Raw genomic sequence first — 26,377 nt, 5'->3', positions numbered from 1 at the left:
TTCATTGGGACAGGTCCCACCATATTGGTACACGTTTGAACGTGCCTCTCCCAACTTGCTACTACTCTCATTACTTACCAGGCGAAGCTGCAAGGCAGCACGAACGGGTTTATTTCTCGACAGAAGAAGAACTTCACATATTAAACGAGTGGGATTATGCTGCGACAGAAATGCACGAAATGGAATATGTTGGCTGCAAGCAGTCGCTGATAGGCTACGTTTTGAGCGACACTTTGCAGGAACTTGGAAAATCATCTCGTCAGTTCTCGAAAAACAGTGTAGATGTTACGTGGTAAATAAACGTAGCTGACAAAATAACTGTACAGAATGCTGTAGTGAGTATCTAAATAAGTTCAAAAGTTTTATTAAAAATTATTTATTTATAGCTCTGCCTTTTTAATAGTATTTGTACCTATCTGCAACACAAGTAAACCCGATTTTCTTTCCACCACCATACATTTGCTCGAGACGTCGGATTGATGGACAGTGGCATGATTCCAAATTCAGGATGGCAGCGTTCTTGAAAATTTCCCGCATTCATACCACCTTCTCACAACCTTCGACGCGCACGACGCTGTCTCTATGATCAAACTTTCGGAGTTTATGGCGGGTCATGGCCCATCGAACATAGGCCGGTCTGAGGTGGAGGTTACACCATTAAGTTAAGTAACGGTTTAGACTTTGTACATATGTACTGTTTGTGTTTTCCTTTTTTTCGTTTATAAATGTATAGCTATGGTGTTCTTTTAATCATTGACAAAGGTCTTCTTAGGCACTTGTGGGTTTTACTGTTCTGAAGAAGGTGTAGTTATCTACGCCGAAACCTAGGTTAACACTAGGTGTATTTTTCGCAATCGAGGCGGGTTTCTAGTTTTTTAATATAAACTTTCGGAGTAATGCCAGCATATCCTCATAGATCATTCCTGTATCGTACCAGCTTCTGCGCTGATGGAGTCGTGTCAACCACGCTACTGTTTTCTAAGTCATGTCACATTTCATTGTTATGAATAGCTGGGGCGAAGTGACAACTGTGTAGAAACTTGTCAAAACACCGACTGAGCCGGTGCATATCACAAAAGCTTGCACAGCAGTAATATGTTGCACCGGCAGACAGGCAGTTTGGACTCTGGAAAGCAGGTGTTCAGCTATATCTACAGGTGTTTCATACACCACCAACATCTTGACATAACCCCAGAGAAAGAGGTCCAGGGTTGTAAGATCCAGCTATCGCGCTGGCTGTCGCACAGGATCTCCCCTTTCCAATCCAACAATGAGGGTGGGTGTTGTTTAAGTGTTTGCAAACATTAACATCAAAGTGGGCTGCTGCACCAACGTGTTGAAACGACACAATTCTGTGGACAACAAAAGGTACATTCTCCAAGAAATATGGTAACATATCTCGGAGAAACACCGGGTTATGTGGACAAATCAGATGGGGAGGCAGCAAATAACGTCGTACGAGTGATATTGGCTAACAACTAGAAATACCTTGACAGAGAATGTTTGCTGATGACCACCGACATGAGTAGTCTGGGGACTGTCCTCTTTCCAGATCTGGCTGTTTGGCTGTCCACCGTCATAGGTAAATGAGGCCTCATCGGCAAACAATACAAACTGTATGAAGTTTGATCCTACAGCACTGTGGAGGATAATGGATTGATAGAAGCGGAGGCGGCGTTCAAAATCCTTTTGTCCCAGTGCTTGCACACGTTCCTTATCATAGGAATGTAATACCTACTCCACCAGTACTCTACACACTCTGCCCTTTGAAGCGTGCATTTCTCTAGTAAATTGACAGCTGCTTAATGCTTGGTAACCGGCTACATGATATAACACCATCTCTTCAAAGTCTGTTGCTCAGATAAGTCTTTGGCGGGTACTATTGCTGGCCCTCCGTGGCGTGAATGAACCTCTCTCTCTCAAGTCGGTATCTACAGAGGTAAACTTCTGCCAATTACGATGATGTCTGTTGAAAAAGCATTCTCTGTACACTCGTGTTGCTTTACAGCCACTACATCGTACTGGACCGCATATTAAATACACGTCTGCAAACTCTTGCGACAAGTAAGGTTCCATCTATAACTACTCACTGTGCACTGTACACAGCAACACACCTCACCATGACACGTTACAAGCTGTCTGACGCAATGGACAGATGACAGCAGGGACAGTGGTGTGCTTGCAGCGCAGATTAGTGCTCCAGTGCGATGCTTGCAGTCGTCACATGACACACGTGCTACGAGCCAAGTTGTGTACAGTATGTATGTTTGGAGGTCAGGAGTGTACACTGTTTATCAGCTGCTACTGCTCGAGTGCACAACGGACACACGAGATCTTTGCAAGAGTATGAATAACTGCAGGCATCATTGCAATACATGCATTGAGACTGACAGTCGTTGGCTGCAACAGTTACTATGAGCTTCATTGTTGTTAGGTAGTGCATGCTGTGTACGTCATTAGCACAATAAATATGCATTTTCGAGCATTGGTTCCCTATCTCATGACTACAACATACATTTTATGTTTGGATGCACTAATGTTCGTATGTTATGCTTTTAACAGATCATCAATGCAATGCATGTCCAAATGGCAAAAAAAAATTTTTCATGTGATATAATTACAACTTAACAAATTTCAGATTTTTTCCTTTACTTGTACTGGAAAACTCAGTTGCTGCCAAATCTCATGATTCTAAGTCAACCCTATAGGTTTCGGTGAGTGAGTTTTCGATTATCAAAATATATGACATAAATAATGGCCGTATCTGTTGACTGGAGTGATTTATAAGCTTACAATTTTTACGTCGCCAAAGGTCCATAGACCTATATATCTGCATAAATTTGAATTGATACCCAGAACTGATCCAGAGAAAAAGAGTCCTAGCAGACGGACAGACAAATAACAGACTGATAAAAAATAATACGAAAAGTATTTTCTAGAGTTATATACACTCCTGGAAATTGAAATAAGAACACTGTGAATTCATTGTCCCAGGAAGGGGAAACTTTATTGACACATTCCTGGGGTCAGATACATCACATGATCACACTGACAGAACCACAGGCACATAGACACAGGCAACAGAGCATGCACAATGTCGGCACTAGTACAGTGTATATCCACCTTTCGCAGCAATGCAGGCTGCTATTCTCCCATGGAGACGATCGTAGAGATGCTGGATGTAGTCCTGTGGAACGGCTTGCCATGCCATTTCCACCTGGCGCCTCAGTTGGACCAGCGTTCGTGCTGGACGTGCAGACCGCGTGAGACGACGCTTCATCCAGTCCCAAACATGCTCAATAGGGGGACAGATCCGGAGATCTTGCTGGCCAGGGTAGTTGACTTACACCTTCTAGAGCACGTTGGGTGGCACGGGATACATGCGGACGTGCATTGTCCTGTTGGAACAGCAAGTTCCCTTGCCGGTCTAGGAATGGTAGAACGATGGGTTCGATGACGGTTTGGATGTACCGTGCACTATTCAGTGTCCCCTCGACGATCACCAGTGGTGTACGGCCAGTGTAGGAGATCGCTCCCCACACCATGATGCCAGGTGTTGGCCCTGTGTGCCTCGGTCGTATGCAGTCCTGATTGTGGCGCTCACCTGCACGGCGCCAAACACGCATACGACCATCATTGGCACCAAGGGAGAAGCGACTCTCATCGCTGAAGACGACACGTCTCCATTCGTCCCTCCATTCACGCCTGTCGCGACACCACTGGAGGCGGGCTGCACGATGTTGGGGCGTGAGCGGAAGACGGCCTAACGGTGTGCGGCATCGTAGCCCAGCTTCATGGAGACGGTTGCGAATGGTCCTCGCCGATACCCCAGGAGCAACAGTGTCCCTAATTTGCTGGGAAGTGGCGGTGCGGTCCCCTACGGCACTGCGTAGGATCCTACGGTCTTGGCGTGCATCCGTGCGTCGCTGCGGTCCGGTCCCAGGTCGACGGGCACGTGCACCTTCCGCCGACCACTGGCGACAACATCGATGTACTGTGGAGACCTCACGCCCCACGTGTTGAGCAATTCGGCGGTACGTCCACCCGGCCTCCCGCATGCCCACTATACGCCCTCGCTCAAAGTCCGTCAACTGCACATACGGTTCACGTCCACGCTGTCGCGGCATGCTACCAGTGTTAAAGACTGCGATGGAGCTCCGTATGCCACGGCAAACTGGCTGACACTGACGGCGGCGGTGCACAAATGCTGCGCAGCTAGCGCCATTCGACGGCCAACACCGCGGTTCCTGGTGTGTCCGCTGTGCCGTGCGTGTGATCATTGCTTGTACAGCCCTCTCGCAGTGTCCGGAGCAAGTATGGTGGGTCTGACACACCGGTGTCAATGTGTTCTTTTTTCCATTTCCAGGAGTGTAGTTACAAATTAAGGACTTTCAGATTTAGGCCATATGTTTTGATTGCATTGACTTAGAAACTTACAATTTGTCCAACGCCAAGGGAGCATAGACCTTAACATGTGACATAAGTTTGAACTTCGTACCCGAAACTGGTCCAGGAAAAAGGATCTTAACATTCGGATAGGCAGACAGACAGATTGATAAAAACAAGACAAGGAAGTATATTTTATTGTTATATAATTAATATAATTACAGGTTAATAATTTTCGGATTCTTTTCCTTTACATGTACTGTGAAACCCCGCTTGCCAAATTTCACGATTCCAGATCAATGGAAAGCACCTTTCAGGGTTTGACGAGTGAGTTTTCGAGTGTGGATATATACGCCATAAATGGCCGTATCTCTTGATTGGAGTGACTTGTAAGCGTAAACTTTTGATACCTCTTTGGGAGCACAGACATTAATACGTGACATGAATTTGAACTTGATACGTAGCGACAAGGGTTCTTAACAGTCGGACCGACAAACGGACAGCAAAGCGATTCTATGAGGCTTCCGTTTTACAGATTGAAACATCGAACCCTAATGATTCCACAGAATTGTGTCTTTATCCACTCGAGTTATTTTGAGACACTTTCTCTGTTTTGGTTTCTGTGTTAACATCAATTAGAACAAATGGGACAGGCTCATTTTGTCCCATCTGAAACTCCAACGTCAATAAGCCGTGCTACATCCCTTCAAATCTGCAATACTCGAAACGTGTTCAGATATAGACTACATCGTTTTAGATGAAGAGCAATAAACGGAAATTTTCGGAAAAAGCGAGCAGCCAGGCAATGGAGCAACGCTACAGAATGCTGAGTCAAACTGACATTTCACATGTCACAATTAATTCAGATAATTTTTCTGACATGGAACGGCTGATGTATATCATTGTGTTTGTAAACGGTCGCAACGTGTGTTCAGGTTTCTCATAGCATTGGTAGCGAGTAAGATTTTGACGGAATGGTCTGCGATCTCACCATTCTATTTTCGAAAATCGCTCAAAAGTTTGGATAGAATCTCCTCAGAGCCACAGCCTCGCCATGTGGCTCTACACGTAGGAACTCGACGCTGCTGGTGGCCCCAGAACATTTCAGTCGGACACGTCGTTACGAGAGTATGCATTCATACATCCAGACGTCTGTAATGTCAACTACCAAGAAATACCTGCGCCTCTCTTACTTGATGTCATAGTTTGAGAAATGTGTGTATTTAATAAAACCCCACTAGGCATCTGCTGTGCGTAAATGTTTCAATGCGTGTACAAAACTGAATGTACTACACTCACGCGCTGGCAGTAATTTCAGTGTTATTTACTAGTGGTACACGTAACTGTAAATTAAGACAGGCTGCTGCTTGTGAATATTATGAGAGGAATTTGAACTGTTTTCTGTGTGTCTCAGGGTAACCACACCAGTGATCAGCAACTCCACGGTTGGATGAAGGACGTGGAACGTGTGAAAGACATGCTGCACACGAAAGTAACCGGATTGGTACACGACGCGCAATGCGTCAGCAAACAGGTAGAGCACTACGAGATGGAAGAAGACAAGGACAGGCCGGGACGCTTGATAGTCAGGTATGAACCAGTGTGCACTCAAATCTTTGCCGTACTCGCTATGATTCTTCTTCTTCTGCTTTTACGGCCTCATTAGACCACTTCAGTCAATCATTTCTGGTCCTCTTCTTTGGTATTTTCCTCTTCCGAGTGGCACAGTATCTCTTCATTCGTTCCGATGCTTTTCGTCGTTCCTTATCTGTAAATACCCTTTTCATTGTATGTCGTTTGTCAATTTTTGGTTTAAATCTTATTTCTGTGTCCCTCAAGTTCTTTAAATTTGGCGTTTTGTTCTGCAAATCATCCAGAGTTATTTCCAGTTCTTCCATATCCTCTCTTATTTCCTTAAGCCATCCTCCTTGTTGTTTCAAATTCCAGAGTTTCTCAATAATTTTCCTTGATAATCTGGTTTCTGGTGTCCTCAGAATGTGACCACAAAAAGAGAGCCTTTTCTTTCGTATAGTATCAGTGATGGGCTCCAGTTCTCTGTATACCACTTCATTTGGAACTATCCGCCATTGCCCAGCTTTTTGATATTTCTTATCAATGCATGTTCTAGCAATTCTTCTCTCTACTTTTAAAATTTTGTCAATTCTGTTTTTCTGGGTGACTTTAAAAAGAGTTTCACTTCCGTATGTAACCTCTGGTTGAACCACCGTCTTGTAATGTTTTAATTTTGTTTTAATTGATAGACATTTTTTATTGTACGTATACCATGTTAGTTTTTGAGCTTTTATCATTTTATTAGTTCTTGCTCGCCATGCAGGTTTCTCGTCCAATTTATGTGTTATAATTTCACCCAGGTATTTAAATTGTTTCACTATTTTAATATTCCTATTGTTCACTGTGATGTGATCGCTATGATTCATTAGTGATTATTTCACTTTTTTTCGTGGAAGTATTCATTACTGCAATAGAATATGCTGGGATCATTTAATTCAGGGTGGAATAGAGAACTAGGAGTGAGAGACCGTAGTGAAAGAGATGGTTACAGAAACTAGTCATTTGCGAAGTATTTTGATTCCACGTGTTACGTAACAGATAGCACGAAAAGAGACACAACGAGCGATGTTACTGCTTTGACTAGAGAAGATGGTTGCAGATACGTCCAAAGTTTTCATAATTTGTGGAAACAATGACGAGGAACCTGACACAAAAACTGAGCGAGTCCTCATCTTGTGCGGAACAAAAAGAAAGTTACTTGCGGGATAAATTAGGCCAATACCGTGTAGTAGGCATCTAGTCGTTGAGGAAAAGAGGCCACGTGTCATGTTCATCTGAATAGACGAAGAAAAAATCTAAGCACCCATGAGGGAAGATGTCAGCAAAGTGAAGGAAGCGGGTTGGCGTGCTTAAATCAGTCCGTAGAATATAGCGTAAATACCGGAAGTTGCAAGCGAGAGGCAAGCGGAATAGTCTCTCGAGTGGTTTACATACGAGGCCGTGGAAGGGAGTAGTGTAGGAGATGTGGTGGCAGCATGGAGTGTGACCAGGTGGCTTCCTATATGGTAATGGGTAAGCTCCCAGTAGGCTTCCCACGTCTTGTGGCCGTGTTCTTGGATTATGTTAGGTGGCTTCTTGTGAGATAGCTATGGAGGTGGGAAACATGGATTAGGACCGACAAATAGACTCAGTCGTGATGGCTTCCAATTGCATCAAAGACTTCTGCAGTTACGTCTGAAGAGCTTGGTATGGGAGTCACTCTGGGATGAGTGTGTTTCGGAAATGGGCTATGTCTTCTGAAACGAAGGTGATCAACTGACGTCCACACTTAAGTTCATCATGGGAACTGATGTGGAAGTAAAGCTGTGGAGAGGCAATGGTCAGTGTGAGCATGGAAATTATGTGGTATGGGATGGCTTGGACAGAGACAGGCAGTAGGGTGGTAAAATTCACACTGAGGATAAAGTATTATGCAGAGTGATTGAACATGATTTGTAGGTAATTGGTGCTGTTTTTGAGGAACAATATTGTTACTTCACATTGGTTATTGTGTGGGCATTTTTGGTTCGCTACTCTACATCTGTCATCGGCGCTGTGACTGGGTTACTGGTTCACTGTATACAGAAACCTGCACATGGTGCGATGGGATAAAATTATGGATAATCTGTCAGGGAGTGGTCACGAATGTACCAGTGGTTGGGGAGGTGACTTGAAAAGTGTATATGAGTGTATTGTTAGACAGGGACAAAGGAAGCGGCAACTCGGGCAGCAGAGTACTCGCGAAGTCCACATGGGGGGTTTTAGTCTAGGTGGTAGTTGGAGGTACTCTCATGAACACTCGCCAGTTGGTACACCTATAGAGAAATCAGACCGCTTTCAAAGTAAAGACAGATGGACTGTAAAAATATTATCAATAAGGTGTCGAAGTATTGGTAACAAAGTTCACGAACTTACCGATCTCCAAACAAGTTCTCAGACTCAAATTATTCTAGGAACTGAGAGCTGTCTAAAAAAATGGTTCAGTTGGCTCTGTGCACTATGGGACTTAACATCGGAAGTCATCAGTCCCCTATAACTTAGAACTACTTAAACCTAACTAACCTAAGGACATCACACGCATCCATGCCCGAGGCAGGATTCGAACCTGCGACAGTGGCGGTCGCGCGGTTCCAGCCCGGCAGCTATCTAAAACCCGAAGTAAAAAACTCTGACATATTTAGCGAGTCTTGGCGTGTTTATCGTAATGACAGATTAGACGCCATAGGAGTTGAAATGTTCATTGCAGTCGACAAAAAATATTCTCTCTACTGGCGTTGAAAATTGTGTGATAGTGCCGTTATCTGGCCGCGCAAACAGGTCTAGGTGAAACCATGTTAATTGTCGGGTGTCTTTGCCGCCCAACCGACTCGCTGAGACAGATGTAGAGTCATTCAAAGATGGTTTATGGTAATACCCAGATCATGCAACACTAATTGCTAGTGACTTTAACTTAGCAAGTATAGACTGGGACGATATGGATTCATTGCAGGTGGTACAGATAGTCTTGTGAAGTATATTTGAACACATTTTCCGAAAACTGTGGTGAGCACATACTTCTGCAGCCAGCATGAAGCGGAAGTATCTTAGGCCTTGTAGCTACAAACAGGCAGGACCTTATCGAAGGCGTCAGTATAGAGATGGGGATTAGTGGTCGTGATGTTATCATAGCGACACTGGTTACGAAAGTCAATATATCAATCAAGAAGGCTAGGAGAGTGTTCCTGCTAGAAAGAGGAGATAAATAGTTGTTAGCATCTCACTTAGACAATAAACTTAAATCATTTAGTTCCAGAATTATGGCAACAGAGGAATTATGGGCAAAGTTTAAACATACTGTAAATCGGGCTCCTGAAAAATATGTGCCTACTAGGTGGACTAATGGCGGAAAAGACTCACCGTGGTTTAATAACGAAATTCGGAAAACGCTGAGGGAAAAGGCTGTTGCATTCTCGGATCAAAATAGGACGCGCAAATGACGACAGACAAAGATTAGTAGAGAGACGTGCGTCTGTGAAGAGATCCATGCGCGAAGCATACAGCGGCTACCATCGTTGTACCTTGACTAAAGATCTGGCGGAGAATCCGAAATGTTCTTGTTGTCCTTTACAAAATCGCTACGCGGATCTAAGGCTTCCATTCAGTCACACGTTGACCAGTCTGCTTTGGCGCTAGAATATACCAAAAGGAAGGCCAAAGTTAAGAATTCCTCGTTTAAGAAATCTTTCACGCAGGAGAATTGCACAAACGTACCGTCGTTTTATCATCTGACAGAGCCCCGTATTGACGACATAGTAATAAGCACCCCTGCCGTAGAGAAACAACTGAAAGAGTTGAAAATAAATAAGTGGTCATGTCTGGATAGAATCCCAATTTGGTTTTACAAAGAGTACTCTACGTCATTGGCCTCTTACTTAGCTTGCATTTACCGCGAATCTTTCGATCAGCGCTAAGAACCAAGTGACTGTCAAAAAATGCAGGTGACTCCAAAGAAAGGTAAAAAATCGGATCCGCCAAATTACGGACCAATATCCCTAACTTCTGTTTAATGCAGAATCTTTGAACATATTCTCAGTTTTAATATAATCAACTTTCTCGAGACTGAGGAGCACATGTGCACGAATCACCACGGTGTTAGCATCGCTCGTGCGACACTCAGCTTGTCCTTTTCTAAGATGATGTTTTTGTTGTTGTGGTCTACAGTCAAGAGACTGGTTTGATGCAGCCCTCCATGCTACTCTATCCTGTGCAAGCTTCTTCATCTCCCAGCACCTACTGCAACTTCCATCCTTCTGAATCTGCATAGTGTATTCTTCTGTTGGCCTCCCTCTACGATTTTTACCCTCCTCGCTGTCCTCTAAGACTAAATTGGTGATCCCTAGATGCCTCAGAACATGTCCTACCAACCGAACCCTTCTTCTAATCAAGCTGTGCCACAAATTCCTCCTCTCCCCAATTCTATGCATTACCTCCTAATTAGTTATGTGATCTACCCATCTAATCTTCAGCATTCTTCTGTAGCACCACATTTCAAAAGCTTCTATTCTCTTCTTGTCTAAACTATTTATCACCCATGTTTCACTTCCATACATGGCTACACTCCATACAAATACTTTCAGAAACGACTTCCTGACACTTAAATCTATGCTCGATGTTAACAAATTTCTCTTCTTCAGAAACGCATTCCTTGCCATTGCCAGTCTACATTTTTTATCCTCTCTACTTCGACCATCATCAGTTAGTTTGCTACCCAAATAACAAACCTCATTTACTACTTCAAGTGTCTCATTTCCTAATCTAAGTATAATCCGATTTAATTCGACTACATTCCATTATCCCAATTTTCCTTTTGTTGATGTTCATCTTGTATCCTCCTTTCAAGACACTGTCCATTCCGTTCAACTCCTCTTCCAGGCCCTTTGCTATCTCTGACTGAAATACAATGTCATCGGTAAATCTCGAAGTTTTTATTTCTGCTCCTTGGATTTTAATCCCTACTCCGAATTCTTCTTTTGATTCTTTTAGTGCTTGCACAATATAGAAATTGAATAACATCGGCGATAGTCTACATCCGTGTCACATTCCCTTCCCAAACGCTGCTTCCCTTTCATGCCCCTCGACTCTTACAACTGCCATATTGTAAATAGCCTGCTTTCTTTGGGATTGGAATTATTATATTCTTCTTGAAGCCTGAGGGTATTTCGCCTGTCTCAAACATCTTGCTCTCCAGATTGTAGAGTTTTGTCAGGACTGGCTCTCCCAAGGCTATCAGTAGTTCTAATGGAATGTTGTCTACTCCTGGGGCCTTGAAGTCTTTCAGTGCTCTGTCTAGCTCTTCACATCTCTCATTTTATCGTCGTCTACATCCTCTTCCATTTCTATAATGTTGTCCTCAAGTACACACTCCTGTATAGACCCTCTATATACTCCTTCCACCTTTCTGCTTTCCCTTCTTTGCTTAGGACTGGGTTACCATCTGAGCTCTTGATATTCATACAAGTGGTTCTCTTTTCTCCAAAAGTCTCTTTTTTTTTTTTTTGGTAGGCAGTATCTATCTTACCCTAGTGATACATGCCTCTACATCCGTACATTTGTCCTCTACCCATCCCTGCTTAGCCATTTTGCACTACCTGAGGATCTCATTCCTTTTCACCTGCTTCATTTAATGCATTTTTATATTTTCTCCTTTCTTCTATTAAATTCAATATCTGTACTGTTCCCCCAGGGATTTCTACTAGCCCTCGTCTTTTTACCTACTTGATCCTCTACTGCCTTCACTATTTCATCTCTCAAAGCTACCCATTCATCTTCTACTGTATTTCTCTCTCCGACAGAGTTTCAGTTTGGGGTGGATAAAAAGTCATGTAATCTTACGGTTTCGTTTGCATAATGTGTTCACCTGACTACTATAATAGAAAAGATTAGCTCATGTTGGGTTATCGGTAACATCGCTAGAAGACGCATTTTCGTAAACTGTAGGTAATCGTTTTAATAATTTGTTGCCGCACATAAAATGAGTAAATTGAAACGTAGTGAAACTCTGGGAGAACACACTGATGTCGGTCCCATACACGTCGCCTGTTTGAGCGAGCTGAATGAAATGTAACATGGCGCGTGCTTTCTGTGCCGGACACGGCAGACCACACGCACGCCGAGAACTCAACAGGGAACAGAGGTAGTGGGAAGGAACACTCTCGTCAGAGAATATGGCTTCAAATGTTTTACTCATAAGAGCTTTCTCAGAAAATGTGCGTTTGCTCTGAGAATCCTCTACAGAGAATGTCCTCTTGTTTATTAATACGCTCCGGTGTGTTTATTGTCTGTTGGATGTCAGTACGAAGTCGAGTACCGGAGATGCATGAGGGGGCTCTGAGTTCCAACGGCAGTGGTGGAGCTTTGGTACCGCCCTTCTAGTTCAGGCAGGGTACCATTTCGTGTATCTTCTATAGTACACGTATCACCATTTATAGTAGGTCAGCTCTAAATTCCTCCACTCCACTTCATTACTGGACTCGCATGATACCTTTAGTAATGGCTCCAGCACTACTAGCCAAAACCGTGGACCGCACACTGACCCCTGCCTCTGTACGCAAATTGACGATTGTCTTCCTTTGTGGTGGTCTGCCTCGCTCGCCGACACTCCAGGTCCCTGTGGCGAGTATTTATTGCGTCTTCTGTTGATCTGCCACTTTGTGTACCAATGCACGTGCTCCCGAACTGAATATGGCAGTCGGTATTGTATCACTACCGCTGTGTAGTACATTGCAAATTGTCCAGAAGTTTCGAGATTTTCTTTACACTTTGTTTTAATGGAGACTGTATGTTCACCACCTTCATGTACTTCAATCGATTTTCTGGTTGCCTTATGGAATGAACGGTTCCATTACGTTAAAAACAGCCCTTTCCCGAAATTCTTCCCCAACCAAATCTCCGTATAATGATTATTCAGATCATTGTCAATATGCACGTACTTCCTCCCTCTGGGGCGTGCAAGTGATGAATTTAATCACGGCACGGATTCTGAGACCTAGCGTGCCACGTGGAGTAGGTGTGGTGCTGTACATCCAGGCAGAACACCGTGCGGGGATACGTCGCATGGAAACGGTTTGAGAGTCTTAGCGCCATGGCACCGACGACATCTATTGGGAGGGATTGCTTTCCGGTGAAACTGCGGACCTAGACATCACACGAAACTCATTACCATGCAGCTTCATGCTTTAATTGACAACGTTGTTCTCAAGTAACAGTGATAACCAAGGACCATGCTACAACGAGTACAGGTTGTTGCGCATTGTCTCAGGTTGTTTGTAAGCTTTCCATCGTTGATGGACTATAGTGACTGCAGTCGTAGATTAATTAGGATAAAATTGCCTCATATCCTATTGTGAGAGTTCCATTCTCGTCATGAGATGTACCTGATACATATGCATCGAATCGGTCTACAGAACACTGACCTTAGGACCAAGTTTTAGGGCCAAAAATGCCGTAGGATAACTTGCACTGTTAAATGAGAGACCCACACCAACAACTCACGAAGCGAGACCCAGCGAATGGTTCAGAACCGGGTAAACAAACATTTGTATGCAATAGTGGTGCGTTATTTTGTCAAGTCTTACGTCAGCAACATGTGCTTTTGGACGTCAAGCTCCAAATACATCATACATAGCAGTGTCAGACGCTGGGATGCGCAATTCCAGCCGGCCGAAGTGGCCGTGCGGTTAAAGGCGATGCAGTCTGGAACCGCAAGACCGCTACGGTCGCAGATTCGAATCCCGCCTCGGGCATGGATGTTTGTGATGTCCTTAGGTTAGTTAGGTTTAACTAGTTCTAAGTCCTAGGGGACTAATGACCTCAGCAGTTGAGTCCCATAGTGCTCAGAGCCATTTGAACCATTTTGCGCAATTCCGGATGCAAGCGGAAACATTATAAAAAAGCCACAACTGACAATGGTTTAAATGAGTAAAACAAAACACATATTGTGGAATAAACACATACTTTTGGTAGTTGCAAAGATGGATTTGAAATATCTTGAGTCATCATAATGCGCTGTCCTTAACCATTGGATTAGCTGAAAGGTACCGGAGAAGTGGAATGCATGCGAAATTCTTCTTTAAAGAAAAGACGCATTCTGCAGCAAGCGCTTCAGTTCTGCTGTTTAATGTGTCTAATTTACATCTAAAATCAGTTCAAACGATGTAGCAGCAGAGAACGCAGTGGATGTTCTGCAAGTAATAGTCAAAATCAGTATCTCTCTTGAGTGCTCTGAAATGGGAAATCTCGAGGTGTAAGAATACTAAAAAACGAATAGCTTTGCGATTGTTTGCCGTGCTTCTATGCTTCCTTTAAAGAATGCGAAAGTTCCAGGTATGGGTCCCAGTCTGCCACACAGTTTTAATCTGCCAGGAAGGTTATCATCCACCGCTGAGTAGAAATCCATTCTGGATACATTTACATTCTTGCATACACTGTACACGGTTAGTTTTTAACTTTTATCCCCTTCCGCTTGTGTGTTGCAGGCGGCCGCTGTTGAGTGAACGCCTACTGCCCTACCAGCCGTGGAACCTTTCCTCTCACGACGACTTCAGTGCGCTGTGCAAGGAGCGGCAGCCAGAGGCACCAGAAATGTTCAGCCTCGCTGACACACTGTACGCCTACTATCGTTTCAACTGGTACACTGTAGCTGTGTACGTCGATATGCTCTACGAAGATGATTTCAAGACTGTAGGTAAGTTTAACAGTGGGACCCGTCCACTTTATGGCTATGCGCTGACGACTGTCCAGTTATTTAAGAAATGAGGTTCAAATACGCTTCTGAATATCTACTTTTGGATCTTACGTGATTTTGCATGCCACCCAAGATAATCACTGGTGCTCTTTCCGAAGTCAGTTTTTCGACTGCTTGGCAACCCTCCATCTGGACCTGTTACAATCTAACTGCTTCATTTCGATGTACTGTTGTCTCCTTCATTGTACAGGCAGTAAAAATGACTACATTCAGAAAATTTTGGTGTGTTTAGAGAACACTGAGAAAGAACATAGCTTTGTGACACAAACGTCAGAGGTGGACCCTGCTCGTAGTCCATGAAGGTTTAGACGCTAGTGATGTTCAGAGACTGTGTGATGTTTTAGTGATGTTACACTAGTGGCGGCTGGGTGCTAATGATTGTATAACATATTCGAAACCTGTTTCACAAATAATGGTTGCAGCCTCAGCCTGACAGGCAACCAGCCCACCTGGAGTGTCTGCCAGTGTCTGGTACACCGAACAACTCGACTCCCTCCCGTAGGAGGCCAGCAACGTGTCTAAAAGGGTATTCATCGCACAGCAGGTTGAACACCGTCTCTGAACGTCAGTGGAGGTGCGACATTTGCGTCACATAAAAAAGTGTTCCTTTTTATATTCTCTAAACACTCTAAAATTCTGTACATGTAGTTTTTTTCAGACCCAGTATAAGGCTTGTTTTAAAAATGGCGGCTGGTTTCTGTGACACAACGGTTACAAACAAACTTTTTGTTAATCCTGTAACTGGTGTAGTTATGATATTGTTCGATTTAATAACTTTCTTTACGAATAATATTTTGATTTGTAACCGAACAGTTAATTGGACAAGATAAACTGTTAATATTATCCTTACAAATGTTAATACTATGGACTGCACTGGGACTGAGGAAAAACTGTATTTTCAGCAACGGCACCTGTCTGCTAAACAATTCTGTTTCATCGAGATCACTATATATTTTTTTATTTATTTATTATTTTATTCTCGATGCTGGACTTATCTCTTACTCGATCATTCGATCTGTCTATGGTGCACCAGATATGAAAGGAGTTGTAATCGTTAATTTCTCTCCTTGTAACTGCCAGACAGCTTCTTGCTCGGTAGGGAGTAACTCCATTTAAATGAGAGGAGGGGAGGACAGCGAGCTCCATGGGAAAATTGATTATGCCTGCCGGTGTCGCTCTTGACCGCTTCAGGCAATCGAACTTGCAGGGTTTTAATTGGTAATAAAGTGACTAATTAACAAACTAAGATGGTCGACAAGGGTTACAACAGATAAAGAAGTAAGTTGTCATAAGAATATACCTATATTAGAACCAGGAACTCTAATACTGCAAAGACCTACCTTTAAAAAATTTCGGCTACGCCAATAAATTACTGCAGACACTCATAAGAATAATACTGGCACATAAACGGAAATATACATTGTTAGCAAATTATTAAACAAGTAGACGTGTCGGGGAATGAGAGACTCTTACGCTGCTCTCTGCGGCGTGTCTATAATTATGCCTGAAACTGTAATGGACCCTGAGAATACGTGTGTGAGCTGAAGTCGATGTTTCAATTCCTTAAAATGCGAGCGAGTGCTGAGAAGATTTTACAGAGCGAGCAGCGACAAGAGCTGGGCGATGTTGCAGATGGTTTGCGACATCCAGCAGGCTACCCTCGCCACTTTAAAACCGTGGCGCTTTACTGCCTGCTTTTTTACGCATCACTAACCAGCAGAACTGTAACGAGAGGAGGCGGCCATTCCCTGAGCCAAATGCGGAAGCCTCTAATCACACCCGAATGAGCGTCCCCACTGACCATCTGACGTCAAACATTAGGACTCACTTGAACTGCTGACTATGGGAGTGGCCACGATCTACCTGCTGGTACACAGAGAGCTGATAACGCCTTCATTCCTCAGACGTTTCCCGCCCTGCCTAGGTGGCAGGTGGCGCCGGCAATGACGCTTTCTGCATCGGGGCGCCTCTTTGAGAATTATAAACCTTTCACATTTTCAGCGAATTGTACATTACTCAAGGGCAGAAAACGTATTATGCGGTGGTAAATCTGTAGCATCCAGTCTCGAATACTATAGTTGACTGGACAAACATTTGTGAAAGTATAAGTATATTCAGTTTCATCACGCATCACTTTAGTTTACTAATTGCTAGTTTAGTTCAAACACAGACAGAGAGATTTTTTTGAGTATTGTGGAATCATTAAGAGAGTATATATTGTACATGTTGGTTACTGATAAAAATGCTTACTTCTAGCAACAAACCTGGTAATCACTCTCTCCCCCAAAATTATCCTACGAACTACCTCACATGACAACCCGGCCACAAAAACTAACAAAAGCCTCAGCCTCCATAAACCTCCCAACCTACAAAAAAGGGAGATATATCTCGTAATTTATAGTAAACATATTCCACACCCACTACTTCTCAAAATCTCTCTCCAATGACTGACTCTTTTGTTTAGTCCTACCCATCCACTAAATTCCTTAGGCCTAAATCCTTGGGGCCCAGTCTGAAAATGTACTATCAAGTCCAAACTAATCTAATAGCTAATTCTCAGGAATGAATCCATCTTTACAATTTGCACAAATCCTGATTTCCAGACGATCCTCCTACAAAACATCCCAGTCAGTCTCTTTGGAAGCAACACTTCTCTTAGTACCACTCAATCCTACTCAACCTCAGTATCTTTGACTCCTCTCATTTTCACCGCTGTCAACCAGGTTGGTGTACATGACACACAGTGGGAGATGTTGGGCAGGAATTAAATTCCCATTCCAGCACCAAGATAACCAAAACCTTCTGTATCAACAATAATTCTCACATTCTTACAGATTCCTTGTCCACAACAGACCATGACATCAAGAACAGAGCCTTGATTTGCTGTGGTTGCCATTGTGTAGAATCAACTAAACAGCAAATAGAAGCCTACTTCCTGTGTGACGACTACCTGGCACAGAATCGCAGAACCATCTCACCTATCCCAGTTAGAAACAAAACCACCCACCGGCAGAACGAGGAACCAGTCCAAGTTGCAAATTTTTACTTTCTATTCATTCAATGACTAGTTTCGGACCGAGAGCGATTTTCAGATCGTTATAATATAGTCGAAATTGGCATCCCAAATATGTCAAAAATGTGCAATGAACATTTGCAGCGCATTCAGTATGAACAAAAAGTAAAAATTGGGACTTGGATTGGTTTTTCCTTCTACTGAATAACAGAAGTTGCCGACCCAAGCTGCTTCAGCATGTTGGAAGTTCGTAAAACCATCCATGTTAACTGTGCCCAGATGTACAATCTTTGCAGACATGCGTCGTTTACACAGCTTCAGCGTTGAGCTACATGGGACTTAATTATTCTTCTTAAAGAGTTACTGGAGTGGTAAGATCCGAAATTTGTCATGGTCATTTCCAGGGGTTGTTGAGGTGGTAATACTGGGATTTCGTCGTCATGTAAGGGTAGAGTACCCTTACGTAGTACCGATTATGCACTATGCAGAGATCATACGTGGTTTAAGCAAAGACTGCAGAGCAGTCAACAATGTGCGAGAGGGTAAGCAGTAGTCGAGTGTTGGAGTCCGTGGGTGGAAGTCGGGTGTGAGAGGCTACAGAGAGAGGTTGCTCGGTAGCGAGGCCGGAGATGAGTGGCAGAATGGCACACAGTGTTTGATGTTCATAAATGTTTATAAATTGAGTGATTTAATTAATAAATTCCAGCATTTAAGAAAGGAGATGTTATCATTTAGTAGTTTTGACGATAATGGAAGTGGACAACAATGAGTCTCATGAGGAGGAGGAAAGATATATATATTGCTAAAATAATTAAAATATAACTTCACCTACAGCATATGTGAATAATATAGTTTGGTGCGGAACTGGGGGAAGCTACAGTCACCATTTTAATGTGGCTTCAGATATTGCATAACCACACATAATCCAAGGCAAAATTGTTTATTAAGGAACCCACACACCTGAACAACAAAACGTGACTCAAGCTCCATCCTACCATAACCGCACACGTTCCGTGACTGCCTTCTCATCGACCAGAGGTACTGCAAACTTCTGTTGTACAGTTAAATAAAAGTTCCCATTCATGTAAGCTTCAAAAGAATGTGGTCCAAACATGTATTGTGATCACACCATGGCCCATGTGACATGAAGTGGGTTTCTTTCTAACTCTTGCTGATAATAGGTATTTTCCTTAGACAAGAAAACAACATTTCTCCTGTGCAAACTGCGGTATATGGCTCATTTATCAGTAAACAACAGTCTTGAGCTCAACAAAGTACGGTAGGCTACAAATCGTAGCTCCATATCATTGTCAGTCAATTCAATAACAAACATCGGCCTAGATCCTTTCATATTCAAATTTCTTTCAATGTGGTCTTACATTGTTGAGCAAGATGCTTGAAGTCCAACTGCTCTTTTGCAAATGGATTTCATTGGAGACGGCTCATCTGATTAAGAGACAGTGACACACGTTTTATTGCTTCCAATACGTGGCCTGTCTTTGAGACAACCTGAAAAAACAGGACATTTATCTCAGTCAGGCAGGCTACTTTACGAAGTAGACTGTGGCAAGTTGTCTCATCATGCCCTTCGTAATTTTTTCTATCTATGGATGTTCATGCTCACACAAATCTGCCACTAATCTTTCCTTTCAAATATAGCTGTTGCACCATAGGTTCGGAACTCAAAGACTACAGTGCCAAAACAGAAATACAATACTGATAACTTTGCTTTCTCTCCAGCTTCAAAGCAGTAATATCAATAAAACTTATTGCTTTCCTCATTTTTATTAAGCCAAGAGCGACACAGGGACCTCTTGGACACCCTGTAGATGAAATAGACTTGCATGGTAGCAATGATATCTGTCTATCTGAATAGTCTTAATTTGTTATTCCATGTCGCCTTACTTAATTCTGAGTAACTGAACCTGGATAATATAGGTAAACAACAACCAATCTTATCACCTAGAGGAGACTTTGGATCCAGCTACTTGCAGTATATGGGCGCCACATACTTGCTGTCATATTTCTGCAGATGAGGAGTGGCAGCTGGAGGACAGAAGCAGCGCTACGCTCTCCGTGGACACTGACTGTGTGCAGCTGTTGGCGAGCGCCCTGGACCACCCCACGTGTCCGCTGGAAGACCTGCCACCAGAGACCATCCAGCAGCGCCTACAGTGCCGCGAGCAGCTGTGGGACGACGTGGTGCACAGGTCGCCCCACATACCCGTGACCAGCTACCTGGCCTACACGCAGAGGATAAACGTCAACCTCTGTCTGCTGGCCTGGATGGCAGTCAACTCGTACAGCATTTGTCAGGGCGTCCCGTTTAGTATGATACAGTCCGTGAGAGATGCTCGCTGCTACTTCGATAGTCCTGACGATCAATCGTGTCTGGAATCGAACGCTACAGATGCCATCTGCTCTGTTTCCAGAGCTATTCTGCTGCTGAAATGTCGCGACTTTTCCTCCACTACGGCTTCCGATAATTGCATCATTTATTACCCATTTACACAGCTACTTAGTTCTAGCAGCATACTGAATCCAAAGCTAACAGAAGAAACACCGCACCGCACAAACCGTTTAAAGAACAACTTGAAATACAAGGATTTCAAAATCGATAGCTTAAAGCCTTTAGAAATCTCATTTATACTGGTAAACATTATTTTCCGCTTTTCGACAGCCGGAGTATACATGTACCTTCCCCAGTTACGTAACTTGCCTGGAAAGATACTCTTGTCCTTTCAGATCACGTGCATAATCCAGATCCTGTGTTCTGAGGTCGTGTATCGTATGGCAGGTTTCCCTGACTTACCTACAGCAGTGCTGGTAGATAGCGCCCTCACACTTCTCAGCTGTATCTTGCTAAACTCATTCTGCTACCACATGTATGCTTGTGTTCGTCATCTCAGGCTTCCTAACGACCTGCTACCTGCTGAAGTAAGCAAGTTATTCCGTCGTCAGGTGTTGTACGTGTTAATACCGTGGAGTATAGTGTGTGTGGCAGCTGTTGCTTTGGAAAAGACGAGTAAATATTACTTGATCCACAGTCGTGTGCTAGTCCTTGTGGGCATTTGTCTGTCAGTGGCTTTCAATTTGGTTTGTTTCGGACTGGTTGGATACATGTACCTACGTAATCGGTATTCCATGCGGCAACTCAAAATTGTTGATAACAATAAATTTGCCTCAAAGAAGCAATGTATTTTTATGTCAGTTAAGGCTGTTATCGTAACTGGAATAGGTGTTACAGTTAGAATTGGGTTCCACCAGGCTCAAGGAATTGCGCAGTTTGTCTATTACGTACATCTAGTTACAATGCTGCAAGGACCAGTGCTCTTCGTCTGTTTCGTTTGTAATGGAACGACGCTCCCCATACTGAAGAACAGGATACTAGCGTGGTTTAACCCAACTAACATCCCTGCAGGGGGACACCTCTGCTCAGCAGCTGAGAGGAATCTGGCCAGGAGAAACAATGAGCAGTCTCTGGTTGCAGAATCCTCTCTGTAGCCTCCTTCAGTATTTTTCTCCAGTAACTGTCTTGACAGTAGATTGCATTAAAGCCTGCAATAAAAATGAAATCTATCTAATATGACAACATTAAATGTAATTAAATGTGATATCGTACAGCCAGTACTTCTCCTTTCCAATGTCTTCTTTATTTTTAACTGTCTACTTACTTGGAATGGTAGCCTCTGTCTACGTATCCTATGCACTGAGATTACTTACTACAATCGTTGGGAAACGCTTTGCATATCCAAAAACACACCCACACACACACACACACACCCACACCCACACACACACACACACACACACACACACACACGTATATATATATATATATATATATATATATATATATATATATATATGCTATATTTGTTGGATTTATTAGTGTTCAACCAGTATATATATATATATATATATATATATATATATATATATATATATATATATATATATATTGGTTGAACACTAATACCTGAAAACTCCCCTAAGAAGAAACCAGTATATATATATATATATATATATACGTGTGTGTGTTGGTTGAACACTAATAAATCCAACAAATACAGCTAATTTCGGGAAATTACCCTCGACTGGCTGTACGAAATATACAGGCCAAAGTCAATAGTGACTCAAAAAACGACACTTCCAGATTTGGAAGATAACAAATTCAGATTATCACTATGAAATTACCGCATCCAAGTCAGTCACTTTTAACCTAAGCGATATTGCCACTTAGCTAACATCACCAAGCTTTCCGTGAGCTACAGCTCGCGCGACAACGCCCACACTGATTACTCTGCAACATTCGCAGAGAACAACAGGAATGGTCCTGCAGTAAAATCTAAACATCCACCAAGCGATCTTGTGAAAAATTTGAGCACGGTATAAGAGACTCAGTGCTAGATCCACGATATTTCCTGTAAAACTCAAAAATGATGAACTTGTTGTAGCCTGTTGGAATCTCGCCAGACTTAGAAATAACGCCCACTTTTAACAATCACTTTTATCTTCGATCGCAGACACTGAAGCGAGACTGAATTAGCCGACAGCATAGCTAATGAGTACCTGCCATTTACTGTATGATCTACAGCTATTAACCACAAAAGCAGGAAAAAATTAAACCAACATAGATTCACGGATTCTAATCGCCGAAAAATTCAGATTGAGACGTTTAAGCACAAAACCTAGCGTATCAGCTACTGAAACCACTTATTATAACATATTACAACCAACAAACAGTGCAAGCAATACAACCTGCTGTGCCTGAAAATGCCCCTAAGAAGAAACCAATATAACACACAGAACCACTAGTTACATACATAATAAACAAAATTAAATAGAAATAAAATTCTGAAGACAATACAGCACTAACCAAACGGACGTTTTGATTTGAATAGTCCCAATGCCGTAAAAAAAGAGAAGCCCGCCAAGTGATGGGCGAGGGAATCACAAGAATTAGGCCCCACAGTGCCAGTCGTTTTTGGAAAAGAATTCAAATGAGCCATAGCATACCATCTGAGAACAGCCAGCCTTAATAGCAGATGACAATGTCATCCATTACTGATGACCTCAACTAAGTTCCGCAAAGTGCTAGAAAAAAGAGTCACGATCATCCATGGTATCCAAAATTCGTCAAAACTCACGAAGAAACGACACTCCAAAACCAAATGCAATCGCTTAACATCCACTACTTCGTAAGATTAAGGAATCTGAAACGTAAGAAAAGCAGACGAGGGACTAGAGGCAAAGGCAGACAACAACGTAAAATTTCTCCTTTCACAAAACACCTGCCACAAACACATTAAGACATTTCTTCATACCGGCCATGAAACTGAAAACAGTCTCTCTAAAATAGAAGCAAACTAAAATGAATGCGTTTTCCAAACCGGATAGACCAAAAACCACCCCTACTCATAGATTACCGTCCTCTTAGTGATAGCGAAAACTTTCGAGACAAATTTAAAAAATTTCAAGGAATAAAGCAACATATTCCGACAAGAACAGGCCGGTTTCAGCGGCAACCACAGCACACAGGTAATCCGGTCCTAGGACTGAGCAGCAAAGCGACACAGTCTCAACGCAACGCGGCAGACACAACGACACCACGCTTCCTGGTGGACAGTGAACGCAAGTTGCATAGCTTGTGGCATGCTGGGCTGCTCTTTGAAACGTTACGTTGCAGTTTCCCACGCCAAGCCATGCAATTAATTACAAACGTTATTGGGAACAAGTAAATACAAGACCGTATCGGTGATCACCATTCGACGAGATTTACGCCAGTCGCAAAGACGGCACGTGGAACAGCCACGTCTTCACTACTTCACACGAGCAACACAGCTGACACCGCTAAATCTTGGTCGAGGGATGAAGGAACAGCTCCGTAGATTAAAATACCCTGGATTCACGAAATCTGTCCTTCAGCACCTATCTGGGACCTTCAATTACTCATACTTTAAATATATATTTATTCCCCACACATCATCCTTGAAGTTACGTCAGACACATTCTGCAAGTCAGTTATAAACAATGAAGAAATATACCAACTGGAAAATAAGATGTTATAACGCAGAAAGATGTTGTCATGGCCTTCATTCTGAAGACTGGTTTCAAACACAGCTCTCCATTCTGAAAGCCTCTTCATCTTCAAATACCTACAGTACCCTACATCCTTCTGAATCTGTTTACTGTGTACACCATTTGGTCTTCCTATACGATTTTTACCTCCCACACTTCCCTTCAAGACTGAATTGGTTATCTCTTGATATTTCAGAATGTGTCCAACCATCCAATCCCTCCATTAGTTCAAGTTGTACCACACATTTCTTGTCCCTCGAATTCTACTCAGTATATCCTCACTAGCTATGTGATCCACCCATCTAATCAACGTTCGTCTGTAGCACCACATTTCGAAAACTGCGATTCTCTTTTTGTCTAAACTGTTTATCATCCATGTTTCACTTCCACATATGCCTACACCCCATAAAAATAGCTACAACAAAAGATTTCCCAAGACTTAAGGATATATTTGACGTTAACAAAATTTGCTTCCTCAGAAATACGTTTCCTGCCATTGCCAGTGTATATTTTATATCCTCTCTACTTTGGCCACTATCAGCTACTTCGCTGCACAAACAGCAAAAATCATCTACTACTTTCAGTGTTTCATTTCCTAATCTAGTTCCCTTAAGATCATCTGATTTAATTCGATTACACTCCATCATCCTCGTTTTGCTTTTGTTGATTTTCATCTTATATCCTCCTTTCAAGACACTGTCCATTCCCTTCAACTGTTCTTCCAAGTCCTTTACTGTATCTCACAGAATTACAGTTCATCAGCAAACCTCAACGCTTTCATTTCTTCTCCCTGAAATTTAACCACTACTCCAAATTCTCTTTAATGCGCCTCGACGCTTATAACTGCCCTCTGGTTTCTGTACAAGTTGTAAATAGCCTTTCGTTCTCTTTATTTTACCGGTACTACCATCAAAATTGCACACAGGATATTCCATTCATCACTGTCAAAAGCTTTATTTAAGTATACAAACGCTATAAACGTAAGTTTATCCCATCTTCTAAGATAAACTGTATGGTTAGTACTGCCTCATGTGTTCGCACAGTTCTTTGGAATTCATACTAAACTTCCATGAGGATATCAGTTTTCTCATTCTTCTGCAAAGAATTCCTGTTAGTGTCTTGTAGACATGATTTATTAAACTGATAGTTCAGTAATTTTCACACAAATCAACAACTGCTTTCTTTGGAATTGATGTTATTACATTCTTCTTAACGTCCAAAGGTATTTCGTCTTTTTCATGCATATAACACAACAAATGGAAAAGTTTTGTCGTGGCTGGCTCACCCAAGGCTATCCATAGTGCTGACAGAATATTGTTTACTCCTAGGGCGTTGTTTCGACTTAGATATTTCAGCTCAATGTCCAATTCTTCTCGCAGTATTACATCTCCTATCTCATCTACAACTGTGTCCACTTCCCTTTTTGTAATTTGTGATATAACTGACATAACTACATTAGCAATAAACGAAAACTGTATGACTTCATGACAGCAGAAATTGTAAATATGATGTAGCTATGCTACTGCGCAAACAAAAACATACATCACTATACCATTCAGAAGATTGTAGTTTCTGTTAAATAACATAGCACTTAGCTCATTTTCGTCAAAAGCTGACTTAAACAATTATTTCATAAACTCCTTCGTATTATACTAGAGATTAGTTTTTAAAAATTAGTCGAAAAGATAACCAGAACACTGGAACAGGACTCAAAATGCTTTGACGTTCGACAAACAATCCCAGGTGATGTTTTTTTACCCAGAAGTTTTAACCCAGCCATAAGGTGAATGCAAGGACTCAGCAATAAGAATCACATCGTCCTCCAATCCACCAGGATTACGCACTATGTCCAAACCAAATAAGAGCCTGAGATTAAAGGCAAACACTGTGACAACACCATTAAGTGCATACCAGTTCGAAGAGTTACCCGTTTGGCAAGGCATACTAATACTTGTACTAAACTTAAGTATTTTCAATTTTACCTCTAGTCTGTAAACAGTGACTGTAATTGGGATCAGCAACTTAGAAGCTGACTTTTTTAACTAGGTGAATTTGAAATAGTCAATGAATCATCTTAATCATAATCACATGTTATTAAAACCTGACTTTGGTGATGGAAATTGTAATCTTACGTATTTCTAAAACATCAAAATTAAATTACAAAACCTTTTAGTTTTCTTGAACTCAAAAACACAATCATCTACTATTTATTACAAGTTCTGGCTACGAAACAACCATCTTCGGGCCTGTAAAAGAAAGAGGAAACAGAAAATTGCCTTAGGTTTAATTGACTTTAAAAATATTCAGTTACATTCGTTAATTCTATGTAATGAAAGTTATGTAGTGTGAAGTGATAATTTGTCGCTCATAGTAAATACTATGAGGCAATGAATTCTGTAGGCTTGAATGACATCATGTAATAGCATATCTTGGAACTATGTAAGTAAATGGAAAGTACCTGTCTGGTCAATATCAACAGTACACTATTTGAAGATATCATAGAAATTAGCAAAAAGAAATAATGAAACGTACCATTTAGACTAATGAGCCATATTTTCAATAGA

At 42.3% G+C, this 26,377-nt stretch overlaps 1 protein-coding gene across 1 annotated transcript in view; it reads left to right on the top strand.

Moving 5' to 3' along the window:
• Positions 1–26,377, top strand: part of LOC124719839 — a 78,290-nt gene that overhangs the window by 35,621 nt on the left and 16,292 nt on the right. The window contains exons 3-5 of the mRNA XM_047245026.1: positions 5,801–5,976; positions 14,451–14,659; positions 19,765–20,384. Coding sequence (XP_047100982.1) covers positions 5,801–5,976; positions 14,451–14,659; positions 19,765–20,384 — 1,005 coding nt within the window. The remainder of the gene's footprint in view (positions 1–5,800; positions 5,977–14,450; positions 14,660–19,764; positions 20,385–26,377) is intronic.

This window comes from Schistocerca piceifrons, chromosome 11 (genome assembly GCF_021461385.2).
Source record: "Schistocerca piceifrons isolate TAMUIC-IGC-003096 chromosome 11, iqSchPice1.1, whole genome shotgun sequence".
Classification (NCBI taxonomy): domain Eukaryota; kingdom Metazoa; phylum Arthropoda; class Insecta; order Orthoptera; family Acrididae; genus Schistocerca; species Schistocerca piceifrons.
The sequence above is the reverse complement of the archived record's forward strand: the minus strand, read 5'-3'. Positions and strand labels throughout refer to the sequence as shown.